The sequence below is a fragment of the Ascaphus truei genome, chromosome 16 (genome assembly GCF_040206685.1).
Source record: "Ascaphus truei isolate aAscTru1 chromosome 16, aAscTru1.hap1, whole genome shotgun sequence".
NCBI classification, from domain to species: domain Eukaryota; kingdom Metazoa; phylum Chordata; class Amphibia; order Anura; family Ascaphidae; genus Ascaphus; species Ascaphus truei.
In genome coordinates this window covers 35,092,433-35,106,236 of record NC_134498.1, presented here as the reverse complement: position 1 = coordinate 35,106,236, position 13,804 = coordinate 35,092,433, and the positions used below count along the sequence as shown (strand labels likewise).

The window sequence follows — 13,804 nt, the reverse complement described above, 5'->3', positions numbered from 1 at the left end:
TGTATCCTGAAAACCTTATCTGTTGGTGGCCCTTGAGGACTGAAGTTGGCCCTTCTTATCCCTACCTACACTATGGTTTTAGCATACATTCCTCTTGTATGCCTTAAACTCCCGCTTGGCTGGTCAAATGCAGAGTAAGCACTTGACAATTGAGCAAACCATGCAAAACTACCGTATAAAGAACAACCAAGTTAATTTTTCATTACAGTCACATCTTTGCCTCCCACACCAGCGGTTCCAAGCAGATCATGCTAATCATCATGCTTAAGTGGGTGAATGTTTCCATGCTAAGCCAGCTTTGTAAAGTTACACCAGCCAGGTGCTTTTGTGAAGGCTTTCCTTTATCATTTCTATTTTTTTTTTTTTTTTACTTTCTCGTTGTTTTTTTAATTTTATTTATTTAGTTTTTTTAATTGAACAGCAGTTTTTCTTCTTCTTGAGTTTGCAATGTTAGTTTGCTGGCAGGCAGCTGAGCAGTTATCTTGTCTAACATGGGTAACTTTTTTAAATTTTAGGCGTTTAACATAATTTTGACATAAACTCCATAGTTATGAAATCAATTAATATGACAGGAGCCAAACCATTAGCAGCCAGGGAAATGGTTGGTGAAAACACACACATGTTTTTGTGCCACTGCTAAATTAGAAATGTACATTTAGAGCCTCTGGGTGCCTTCAGTAAAACCCTGAGCATTTTTTTGCAGTGGCGGCCAACCCCAGTCCTCAAGTGCCACCAACAGGGCAGGTTTTCAGGCTATCCTTGCTTCAGCACAGCTGGCTGTCATTGACCGAGCCACCTGTGCTGCAGCAGGGATGTCCTGAAAACCTGACCTTTTGTTGGCTCTTGAGGACTGGAGTTGGCCACACCTGTGCTAGTGCTTCAAAAGAAGCAACATCTGGTGTGGTATGCATGTATATGTAATGCACAAATATTGTGCTTATGCCCCAAGGTAACCACAAGTGCTCAGGTTTTGAAACTTGGTCGCCTGAAGTATTGCACTGCACAAAACGAATGGGAAAACGCTTGTTTTATAGATGAATGGATTAATTTGGGGCTTGCTGGTTCGCTGAAGTGCTCATCCACCATTCTTGATGAAGTGCCTGAATTACTGTTGATCTGCTCCTGGTTTGAAATCTTACTGTCAGTCAACAGCCTCTGGAGGTCGGCAAACAGACCACAGTGGTGCAGAGTGGTCCCAGATGGACACCTGCATGGCTGGCTTCTCTGTTGGTACTTTAGGCAATTTGTGATCTGTTCAGGGGGAGGGGGAGCATTGAATTAGATTGTTGATAACGTCCCTACAAGGACTGCTATTAAGAGCACGCTTCTCTGTGCTTCTCTACTGCAGAAGACAGAGCGATATTCCTGAAACCCCAGCATATAAAGCGTATCAGATTTTCCTCCTTCCAGCATGGAAATAAGAATAGGGAAATAAAAGTACTACAATCCTGAAGCTATTTTGGAGAGCATGCAGCAGCAACGTACAGCTGGTCATCCCTGTATCTATCCATTCCCACGAAGGATTAAAAGGACTGATATTTTTATATTCTCTTCATAATGGCAATCTTGCATTGTCTGGCCAGAGCTTTCTCCAGAGGAAGACAGGAGGCTGAATTTAGTCACTGACCACTTATTAGCCCTGGCCTAAGGCTATGCTGAGATTCATATCCCATTTGTATTGTTGCAGCTCAAATGAAGAATGTTCAGAGGATGACAAGTGTATTCTGAGTAGGTATGTTTTATTTCCCTGCAAATTCCCTTTTTTGGGGGGGTTGTTGTTCTCCTCTTGACAGCAAGTACTGTTAGAAGTCAGACTAGTGCTCTGATGCTGGATGAGAAAGTGCTGCAGTGTCCTTAGAATTAGAACAGCAGTGTCAGAAATTTGGTTTTATTTCTTTTTTTTTTTTTCACTCTCTCCCAGTTGATATCATTGTAGCTGCTCAGACACACAGCTGCATTGTGCTGCTGTGTGCAGTGCAGTGTTTTTTTCTCTCTCTCTCTCTCTCTCTCTCCAGCTTTTCCTGCCATCCACTGCAGTCAGCGCTTCCCTAACGAGGTGGCACTATTGTTGAGTTAGAACGATAGACTCATCATATCGCTTTAGGGGACAAGAGGATTTAAAACCCTAGTTTCCAGATTGGAAGGATCGGTTTAAGGGCATTGGCAGAGTCATTTGCTTGTTCATAGCGGCAGCAGCAGCAGCAGCCACTGCTCTGTCAGTAGTGTGTGGGATGGAAGTCCTCGTTGGTAGTCTGTTATGGAAACGCTGTTTGCTGTTATTGTAGCACCGTGGTGACAACATGCCATTGAAATGGAAAACGAGCTCTCCAGCTATGTGGAAATTCCCAGTTCCTGTGCTTAAAACATCCAGGTCATCGCCACTTTCTCCAGCATACATGTAAGTGAGAGACATGAGGATACCGAAGGTGGGCTTTCATTCATGAGAATACCCCATGTCAGAAGGCATGGCCAGCATTTTGCTAGATATTGGCTCCTTTTGTGTTATGTATATATATATTTTCTCCCACTTAATGTATTGAGTTTTTGCAGATTGTGCCAATTTCTAATGATTACTTATATGCACATCTACACGATCAATTTTTTTTTCTCAATTTGTTGCAATAATGGGGGTTCTGTATTGGAAAGAGTCCAGCCTTAAGATTAGAGGTTTCTGCACATTTGCCGAAACTACCATTTGGTGTTTCAGTTTGTTTAAGGTGGGAGCATGTCATGATTATATTTTAACATGTGGATGGTTTTTGGTAAAAAAAAAAACAAAACATAATTTGCTGATGTTTAATCTGTGATTCGTCCAATTTGTGTACTGTGCCAGTAACAAACATTCATAAATCATGTTAAAACTCATGATTTATAAAATGTGATGAGGTTGATGCATTTTAGTCTTTAAAAAAAAAAATATATATATATATATGTGTTTTTGTATGTATATATATATATATATATATATATATATATATATATATATATATATATATATATATATATATTCCCCCCCCCCCAGCATGTGTGTGTATTTTCCATACATTTATATAGTAATTGTTTCAATTTGGTTTTGTGTAAATGCATGGTATCCTCTTTGAACACAGCGTCTTATGTTTAGGTTTAAATAGAAACATTAAATGTTTTTAACCATAATTTGAAGATGCTTGTGTTTTTATTAGCTAGACATGTTGTTGCAGCACTTTCATTGCAGTTAATGTATTTTCAGGGGAAAGACGTGGCACAAAAACATGGGGGCTTCAATAAAATAAGTAGACCATGGTAATAATAATAATTAATAACTGCATTAACCTGTCTTTCTTTAGATATTCTTTTTAACATCTTTGTGGTTGTTGTGAAAAGCTTTTTTTTTTTTTTTTTTTTTTCTTCCACACCCTTCCTTTTCTCCCTCTTATTTTACTGTGGACATCCTAAATGACTTCTATATTCACATTTCTTATGCAGCTATGCAAATGGACACTTGTTCAGATTGCAGGATTTGTATTCTGATGTCTCATTTTCAATGCCCAAGTATTATTGAATTGATTAAAATAACTCTGCATCGTATCCCATGTGTGTCCTATGTTCAGGGTTGATTTATGTAAATCATTTTCTGTGGGAGAAGTGGTCTGATGGAGGGCATCAAACTCATTTTAGGTGTTAATACTTCTTACACATCATCAGGGACGATCTAATTGTTCTACAAACTAGACGCCAACTACTTTGAAGTCTTCTCTGTTTCATAAGTAAGGTCGATACAACAGGGGTTATAATAAGGATGGCTTCAACACAGGTGTTAGCCATATAAACTGTAGGCTGTCTAAAATCCAGGACATATTTTTTTTTCACGTGTCATTTATTTGTACTCTAGATTCTGTTATGGGGGGTAAGAATGCTAGCATTTCGAAGGTGTACATATAAGGCGAAAAGCAACCTTTTAAAATACCATACTTGTAATATGATGAGAAAATTGTGCTTTGTGTATATGTATACATTTTAAGTTATGGTGGGTTAAAAAGGCAACAAGAAACCTCCACCGTATTGCATATAGCAAATTTTATATATATATATATATATATATATATATATATATATATATATATATATATATATATATATATATATATATATATATATACACATACACACACACACACACACAGTGGTTGACAAATCACCAAAAAATCTACTCGCCACACAAAAAAATCTACTCGCCACCTAGTACCAAACGTGTGCTGCTTGGGCCAATATTTACTCGCCCGGGGGTTAAATCCACTCGCCCGGGGCGATCAAATGTATAGGTTTGTCGAACACTGTATATATATATATATATATATATATATATATATATATATATATATATATATATATATATATATCTCCTGTTTCAAATTCTTCATTGCCTTATAAAATGTCATGCAAAACAGATTTTTGTTAAAAAATTTTTCAAGCTGTATGTATTCTTTGCTTCCCCACTACGGATTTATTGGCTATACATAGCATAAACAGTGTATCATCTTTCTATTGTGCTTTTCAGAAGTATAACACAACCATATTTTAAATTCTAGTAACCTTTTGTTAATCCCCGGATGAAAAATGGATGTTTGTACAAAAAGGTTTTCAAAAAAAATGTTGCGGTGCAGTTTATCGCCTAGAGAATATTTTACTTGCTATTTTCATAAATACCATCTTTGTTTGTATCCATGTACTACACCAAGGGCTATGTGAGTAGGTATGAACACATGCAAAATTGCCGTTCATTTAACTGAGGTCTCGTAGAATGTCTTAACAAAATAATCAGAAGTGTCATCAAAGCTGTTTGACTAATTCTGCATAATTCTGCATAATACTTATTTGTCCATTCTGTAGGCTGTAAGTCAGGGGTGGGCGACTCCAGTCCTCAAGGGCCACCAACAGGTCAGGTTTTCAGGATATCCCTGCCTCAGCACAGGTAGTGGTCTTTGACTGAGCCACTGATTGAGCTACCTGTGTCCCGAAGCAGGGGCATCCTGAAAACCTAATCTGTTGGTGATCCTTGAGGACTGGAGTTGGCCACTTGTGCTGTAAGCGATTTAGTTTTGAAGTTGATCCAATATATTGGATGTTTAAATACTGGAACTAGGACAAGATCTGCACAAATGGCTGTTGAGTCTGCAGAAAGCATCTTTAGACTCAAGCAGATTCTTAGGCCTGGGCCATGGTGCCCTCGCCCACACTGAGGCGTGCGGAGGCTGTGGGAAAGCGGGTGCTTTCCCTGGCCATGGTGGATGGGCCATGGGGGGCGTTCCTAAGGGCGTCACGGGGCTGGTTCGCCCTCATTAGGCGAACCGCTCACGTGACCCGCGTGTCGCGCCAAGAAATCAGTTTCGACTGATTTATTGCGCAACACGCGCCCCCTCCTGCCTCCGCCCGCGTGCGGCCGCACAGTGTATGGGCGGAATCACTGCCATCTGATCGTGCCCCGTGCGGACGCTTCCACGCGGTCTTCCACACCATGGACTCAGCCTTGCTGCCCAGGTCAGATGTTTTGAAGTCAGGATTTTGACAAACTAATTACATTGCTCCATTCTGCAAAGGTTTGAATCCTTGTTATTTTGACCCAACCGATGCCATCACGCACTGGACTTTCATATTAAAACGCTGTCTCAGGCGGTTGTCGCTTGGTTACTGATTTGTTACCATGCTTTATTTAAACTCTTAGTTTCAAATATTTTAATATATTTGACACCAGTATTTCCCTGTACGATAAGGTCTCGTTCTGCATTCTTCACGTCCTGGGACCTTGTTAGAGCTACACCCTGTAAGCCACACAAGAAGCTAACACACGCCTTCTTATTTGTGTGTAACGTTCCTCTAGCTGTCTGTGGTCCGTTAATAATTCTAGTTAATGTAACAAAACATTTTTTTAATAAATAAGTTCTGTAGTATTAGATAATAATGACTTTTAAAAAAATTAAATTCCATGCCATCTTTAATGATTTTAATGAGCATCTTTTTCTTTCTATAGCAGGTTTTAGCACACTTCCCCAGATCTTTGTAACACTTTCCTGTTTGTGATCATTTGCTGCCAATATTCCCCTTCAGTTTGAGCAGCAAACTGTAACAATAGATGTTACTGTAGTCATATAAGGATATACATTGTAGCTGCTGAGTTTCACTGGCTGAAGGATTGATTGAAACTGGAATGGCGGCCACTATGTTAGGCACACAATCAGGATTTTGACACGTTTAAAACAGGAGCAGCAAACGATTGCCAGTTTATGTAAGAATGTAGAATTGTACATAATCGCATGCTTTACATAAGCAAATAAGAAAGAATAGGGGGGGGCTACTTTAAACTGTACATCCATTTTGTGTGCAATATGAATCAACAAATGTTTTTAGTGTGCAGAGGTTGAATTGTATTTTCTAGTGTTTGGAGTTCATCTTTGGGTTCAATTCTTTAAAAAATAAATAAATAAATATTCCAGTGTAAATGTAACACATCTAAACAATATTGTAGTTGTATGTTGTGTTTCCTGATTCCATTTTGCTGGATAACTTCTTGCCATGTGAAATCTTTGTACTACTTGGACAGAGAAAAAAAACCACAGAGGCTTATTTTATAACTTGAATGTGTTTTTCTGAATGAAAAGGTTCTGCCTGATTTTTTTTTTGTACCGTTTTGCAGGTGGACGGTCGCTTTTGCCTCAATGTAATGTATTTTTTGTATCGAATAGTAGAATTATCCGTAAACCACTTTTTTTTTGTGTGTGTGTGTGACATACTATGTATAAATCTGCATTACCTTTTCCCATCAAAATCGCTGACATTCTAGAGTTGCTGTTTTTAATTGCTGCATATTTTCTGCTAATGAAATTCTCGAAGGTAGAATTAGGCTACCACGCCAGTGTTCACTGCAGCACGCGCGCCTGGCGACGCGTGCACCGGTAAAGCCGCGATTGGAGGCCATGACGAGGGGGGGAGGGGCGTGCATTGCTCTATACTGCCTGCCTGCCATTGGCTGCCTGCCGACCATGTGATCGCGTCGCAGCAAGGAAAAAAAACTGTGTGTCTTCCCTGCGACTGGGGACCTGGCCTTCGAGGAGGGTGGGGTGTGGCACAGTCGGTGTTGGCAGTGTGGATATTTTAAGTTTAACGCTTTGGGCCTTCTTATTGCTAAAATGTAAAATATTACAATATAGGGAATGTTAAAGAAAAGTCTCACTTCGCTAGATGGCATATGCTTATAGGGGTCCATGTTAAAATAGATGAGAAGTAAAGAGTGACTTTGTGAGTGCTCATTTGCATGTCATTACCCAGAATCCCTGGCGGCAGTGGAAGCATTGTATGCTAAGAGATAAAGGGGAAAGGCAGGGTGGCCAACCTATCAGACATGTGAATGCTCACAAGTGATCTTTTTATTTGCTGTACGGTGGAGATACAAGAAAAAATAGAGGATAACCCCTAGTGATGCTAGCCAGGAGAGGACTATGCGTTGAAGTTATATAGCTTGAATCTTCATTTTCTTCCATAAAAACAGCTCAATAAACTCAGGAATCCAATATCCAATTATAAATGTCCCTTAGACGCCACCCATATAGACACCACTAGCCTACAACAGGTATATTTTATATGGTAATCTGAGTGGTTGGGAACTGGATGATCACATGAATGAAGTAACAAAATAAAGTTACTCACTGCTGACTTTGTGGAATTTCCTGGTGCTGTCGGCGTGCTCCTACCCAGGAGTATCTGCAAGCGAAGTGGTGAACGGCGGTGCATCAGCTGCTGGAAAACATATGACCCAAACTGCGAGGGAACTAGGTGCAAAAATTTATTGTAGGCACATTTAAAAACAGCAAGAGAACACTCTTACGCGTGGGTTACCACGCGAAACGCGTAAGAGTGTTCTCTTACTGTTTTTAAATGTGCCTACAATAAATTTTGGCACCTAGTTCCCTCGCAGTTTTGGTCATATTTTTTCCAGCAGCTGATGCACCGCCGTTCACCACTTCGCTTGCTGTACGGTGGAGGTTGTTTAGTCACTTTTTTTTTAATTCACCGTAACGAAGCTAGGAAGAATTTCTAAAAGCAAAAAGCAGATCAGTGGTGGGCAGAAATACAAGTGAATACTGTACGTAATGAAATATGATGCAAAGTGCAGTATCTGTATAAAGCTGTGGCATATCTCATAATCGCCTTTCTTTCACATGGAGATTTCTCGAAGTAGCTTCACTTTTGTTAGGCACAGTAACAATAAGGTAATTGTATAGCTGTGTTCTTGTGAGGCAAACACCACTGAGAGCGCTTCCCTGGGATAGACAAATAACCATTCTACTAGTGCTGTGTACCACTATATTCCAATACACATCACCCCCACCCCTCACTCTAATCTGATTCTGGGATTGTGACTCTTCTAGTTTTTGTGTACAGTAAAACAGTTTCCATGTATATTTAGTACAAGATGTGCTTTTCCATCTCGAGCACAATTCAAAAGGTCCTTGTCTGTTTTCCTAACAACAAAGCAGCACCATATATGGTTTCCAGATCTCTGTGCCCAGCTGTACGGGTTTGTCAATTTCCTCACTTGCCTAGCCCTGTCAATTGTGCAGCTTGAACTGGTTTTGCTCCAAACATGTGGGTTGTGTGGGGTGTGTGGTGTATGTGGGGTGTGGTGTGTGTGGTGTGTGTCTTGCAGCCCCACTTCATTGACTTCTAGTTCCACATCGGACAAACCCAACTTCATGTCTCAAACATCCAGTTTTGTACAGCGTTGTGTGTTCAGCGAACTTGAGTGTTGAATGTTAAAAATGAACTGACTCTATTTCTCATATATCATTAAAGCCTTTGTATAAGAAGGGGAAATACATATTACAAAACTTAAGACCTATAATATCTCGGTGACAGCTTTTCCCCACTAAGCTTTGTTTGTCTCTTCTCTACCATTCTGCTTGATCATATTCTTTTTTTGGTCTAGTCGTGACAGTCCCTTCGTGCTTCAAGTAATTAGACGACTACAATATTTGGGTACTAAAAAACAACAAATTGCATTTCCAACCATTCTTAATTAGTCATCCGTTCTGTCGGTGTTCTGGAAACAAATACTTGGTCAGATTACTTCATGCTTGTGGCAATTCTCCATTCTATGATCCAGTTATTTGAGAAGGAGCTTTTCAGTGACTAAGCATGTGGACTCTTTATCTGCTCCATGTAGCATTGTTAAATCCTCTTAACCCTTTTATCTAATGATATTGTAATCGTGTTGGGGTGATTGTTTGCACATGTATTGTTTGGATCCTGTCAAATCCAAAAAACAGCTGTAAATATAAATTGTGCTCAAGTTCAGTCGTTGGGGGGAGGGCGCGCGCGCTATCATATGGCCAGATTTTTAGGGTTTCTTAAGCCCATACAGAACCTAACCTATTAGCCCAGCCTTAATTATCATTGACCACTTGCCTAATCCTTTTTGGTAGCCCTTGAGGGCTTACCTTGAGCACCACTGCATTAAGCCATTACATACAAGACCTAGCAGCAAATCTTCTGAAAAGTGCAGAATATTTTCAGTGCCAATACTGTAACAAATGTTGGACTTCGTTTCCGTGATTCATAGTTTTAACTTTAGAACAATTCTGTGACACTTCTGATTGTTAATACTCGTTGATTATTTTCTATATAAATTAGGTAGTTTGTAATTAGCGAAATAAAAAATGCAATGCAGTACACCATTAATTGTCGTTCTTTGAATACCATGGCTAATTGAGCTCTGCAATTAATTAAAAAAAAATAAACTGTCTAATTTTACCTTCACTATTAAATAATTGCATTGCTTGACATACGAATAGTAATGAATGCAAATAGAGTATATTTTGTTGAAGATTAAGCACATTTATCTGACCTGTTAATTTTCTCATTAATGGAAATTATCTACAGATATTTATATTGCATACACAAATACATTTTTGGTATCTTTTTGCTTTTATAATTGGCATATGAAGAAATTCTGCAAGTGATTACAATGGAGATGGCTTCATGATGACTTGGAAGAGTAATACTCTTTAGTCTTGAGCGCGATGATTATATTAAACATGTCACTAGCCTGATGTGCAAATGTATTAAACAAATATTCCATAGGTACTCACAGCTTATGAATGCTTTGGTATTGGTTATGGAGTGTATGGTTAAATGACCTTCATTTGGAGAATATTTAGGCCTTTTCTCTGGAACAGATGGGATGATAGAATGCCTAAGGACATTGGTTTGCAGTATCAAATAGCCAACTACTCTGCATGCAAGTAGTCCCTTTATCAAGTCAAACGCGACAATGATTAACCAACAATGTATATGGAGTGCTTGCATTGATGTTATGAATCTCTGATACATGTAATGGTAAATGTGTTGGCTTTCTTTTCTGGGAATGTTTTAACAATAGAAAGCTGGTACTTCTTGTCAGTTTTGTTTTTACAAAATGTGAAGAAGAGAGATGTTGCAGTTTTAAATATCGATTCCGACCTTTTAGACTTTTTCGGCAATCGGCATGGTACATCCTTTTTTTTCCCCTCTAAAAAAGCTTCAGAGGTGCAATTACTATATACACGGTGCAGGTTTTTATCTGTAAAATATAGCTCAGCACCTCGAAGTAACCGTTGACATTGATATTCAAGTTGCCTGGCATGTACAGTAGCAAGCAGGTGAAGTCCCTACCAACTCGATCAAAATCTCAAGGGAAAGTGATTTTGGAGGAAAAAAGTAAAATCTTCTTATACTTCATTATATCTCAGAAATAGATGTGATGGAAGGGACAAGTCTGCTAACTGTAATAGGATTAAAGCGATTGCATATTGATGTATTTTAATACATATATGGAAGAGCGTATTAAATAGCGATTTACATGCAAGATCTGAACTGATAATAAGGTAATAAATATCGGGGGGGGGGGGAAGGTTTGTTTAATCTACATTGGTATGGATGGTATGCTCTATTTCTTCCTTATGCAAGTCGTATATATCTTGCTCGATTTAACAGTGATCTCTATCCACCTTTAAGACCCACCTTAAAACACACCTGCTTAACGAAGCATACGAGTAGCTCCGTGGCTGATACTTTACGCCTCATACATAAACCTTTTGCCCCCTGCAGACGCACTTACCAGAACACCCTCCTCCTGCCTCTGTATGTTCTTCCTACCTTCCAATTAGATTGTAAGCTCCAAGGAGCAGGGACTCCTCTTCCTAAATGTTACTTTTATGTCTGAAGCGCTTCTTCCCATTATGTGTTATTTGTATTATTTGTTATTTATATGATTGTCACTTGTATTACTACGGTGAAGCACTATGTACATTAATGACGCTATACAAATAAAGACATATCATTTAATATAACCATTACATTTAATATTGTTTGAATGTCCTTGTGCTAGATCAGGGGTGGCCAACTCTAGTCCTCAAGGGCCATCAACAGGTCAAGTTAAGGATATCCCTGCTTTATCACATGTGGCTCAGTCATTGAGCCACTGATTGGACACCTGTGCTGAAGCAGAAAGACACAGAACAGATGTGGTACCCGCTCTACCTTGGACAGATTAGTGATGGTTAGGGTAGATGCACGAGGGGAAACATAATTAGTGCAAACAAAAAACGCTGTCAAAGACGTGTCTCCTAGGATAGGGAGGAAGGCCCGAGATTCACATGCACTCAAGTACCCCAACTGTACCAGTGGTATAATTAGTTACAGATGGGCTGAGTTAAAGTATCACAATGAGGCTATATCAGATATTGATAGCCGTAGGGTTGGAATACTGACTGTCCTCGCTATGTAGTAAATGCACAAATAAAACCAATATTTTCATGGTAATGAAAATTAAAATAAATTGGGGTCAATCCTGTGTGGAATTTCCCCAGGATTAGTAAATCTATATTGATTAGTATGCACTCAGTTTGTGGTCACTCCGCCAAGGTAGATGAGACAAAAGGCTGCTTTTTGGGCAAGTGACCCTTGAGGACTGGAGTGGGCCACTCCTGTGGTAAATTAAGTTTAAATCAAGCAATAATGGTATCAAAGCTTAAAAATTTAGTTTAAAAAAAAAATACCTATTTGGCTTTTCATGTACATTCTATTTCTATGTCACTGTAACAAATAAATATATGGAGTTGCTTGGCTGCATTTTTAAAACATATGTTAGCATGTATATTAAATATTTAATCGGTGGTGGACAAGAAGTAATAAAACTTAGGAGCCAGTATTTGTAGGGCCAGAAGTTTGTGGAGGGGGGATGAGTGGGTGTTATGCCAGGAGTATGTGAGGGGCTTTGTTTGAGGTGGAGGATGTTTAGTGCAGGGGAGGCCAACCCCAGTCCTCAAGGACCACCAACAGATCAGGTTGTAAGGATATCCCTGCTTCAGCACAGGTGGCGCAATCTGTTGCTCAGTCAGAATGTGCTGAAGCAGGGATATCCCTAATACCTGACCTGTTGGTGGCCCTGGACTGCAGTTGCCCACCCCTGGTTTAGAGTGTTTCTGCAGGTGGAGGGAGTTTCTCTGGGGCAACACACTACGGGATTAAGAAGCAGTCCCAGGGTGGCTAGGATCTAGGAATTGAGGTGAAGGGTTGTGATCTTCTGGTCCTTGCCTGTCAAGGAAGAGAATACATATCTATATGCTGTTGCAGCTGCTGACAACCGTCTCTCTCGGAGCTGTCAGACACTCCCCTTCTCCCTCCTTAACCCTCTTCCTGTCGCTCTGTTGCAGACAGAAGTGCAGCAAACAGAAGTGCGGCTCTGATCCCTGCCTGCATGTACAGCACAGCTTTAAGGGTTAACATTTTAGGTGCCTGGGCGACCACACACCCAGGATTTTCCATGCCTGCTTTAAGGAGGCTGTCCCCGCGGCACTTTAAAAGAAACAAATATATATATTTTGTTTTAATATATGCAGCCAATGATTACCTTTATTGAAAACTAATTACTTAAGCTGACGATCAATTAGTTCTCCTGTGATCAAAAAAGATTCTACTTCCCAGGGTTCACTGAATGGCTGCCTTTCAGTAATAATCAATCCTTCAGTCCGTGTAACTCAGCAGCTACAATGTATTCTTATATGACTAAGGTAACATTATCTATTGTTGCAGTTTGCAGCTCAAACTGCTGGGAATATTGGCAACAAATTATCACAAACAGGCGTTACAAAGATCTTGCAATGCTGGGGAGGTGGGCTAAAACCTGCTATAGAAATCAAAAGGTGCTCAGTGTGTTAAAACTCATTAAAAATGGCATTGAGGTTTTTTTAATACTAATTATATAATACAGAACTGATTTATTAAAAAAACAAACAAAAAAAAAACAGATTTAGGATATTGATTGGATTGCTCCTTTATGATGTCCTCTTAAAGGCTCCGTCTACCGGAATAAGAGCCTCACCCCTACCACATGCAGCATTTATCTGAGGTCTGACTCAAAAGACTATATACTGTATAGCACAAAGATAGGGGACCCAGCACTCAAAAGAAATAATGAAAAGAACCGAAATCTCAAGAAAAGAATTTAATGACTCCAAAAGACTGTTCATGGTCCCAAGGTTCAGCAAAGTATCCAGCCGCTCCTCTTACCGTGCACCCCAAAACTGGAACAATCTACCGGAGACTCCCACAGCCGCCACCAGTCTAAGTTCTTTCAAAACTAAAGCTGTCTCACATGTTAATCGGGTCTTTAACTGCTATATACGCCTATAATATGTATTATCTCTTACTGTGCATGCAATGTCTTGTATATAACGTATACAGTACTCTGCTCACTTATGTAGCTATGTATTTGTAACCATGTATTATTTGT

General features: G+C 39.6%; 1 protein-coding gene across 3 annotated transcripts in view; it reads left to right on the top strand.

The window, feature by feature from the left end:
• Nucleotides 1-1,000: 1,000 nt before the first annotated feature.
• KLHL13 (kelch like family member 13) overlaps nt 1,001-13,804 on the top strand; it is a 41,173-nt gene continuing 28,369 nt past the window's right edge. Inside the window, exons 1-2 of one of the 3 annotated variants that reach the window (XM_075573145.1) lie at nt 1,001-1,728; nt 2,286-2,398. In XM_075573145.1, the coding sequence (XP_075429260.1) occupies nt 2,301-2,398 (98 nt within the window). In that variant the 5' untranslated portion in view covers nt 1,001-1,728; nt 2,286-2,300. Of the gene's footprint in view, nt 1,733-2,285; nt 2,399-13,804 lie in introns of all 3 variants that reach the window. The other 2 variants (XM_075573144.1, XM_075573146.1) reach the window with 2 other exon arrangements.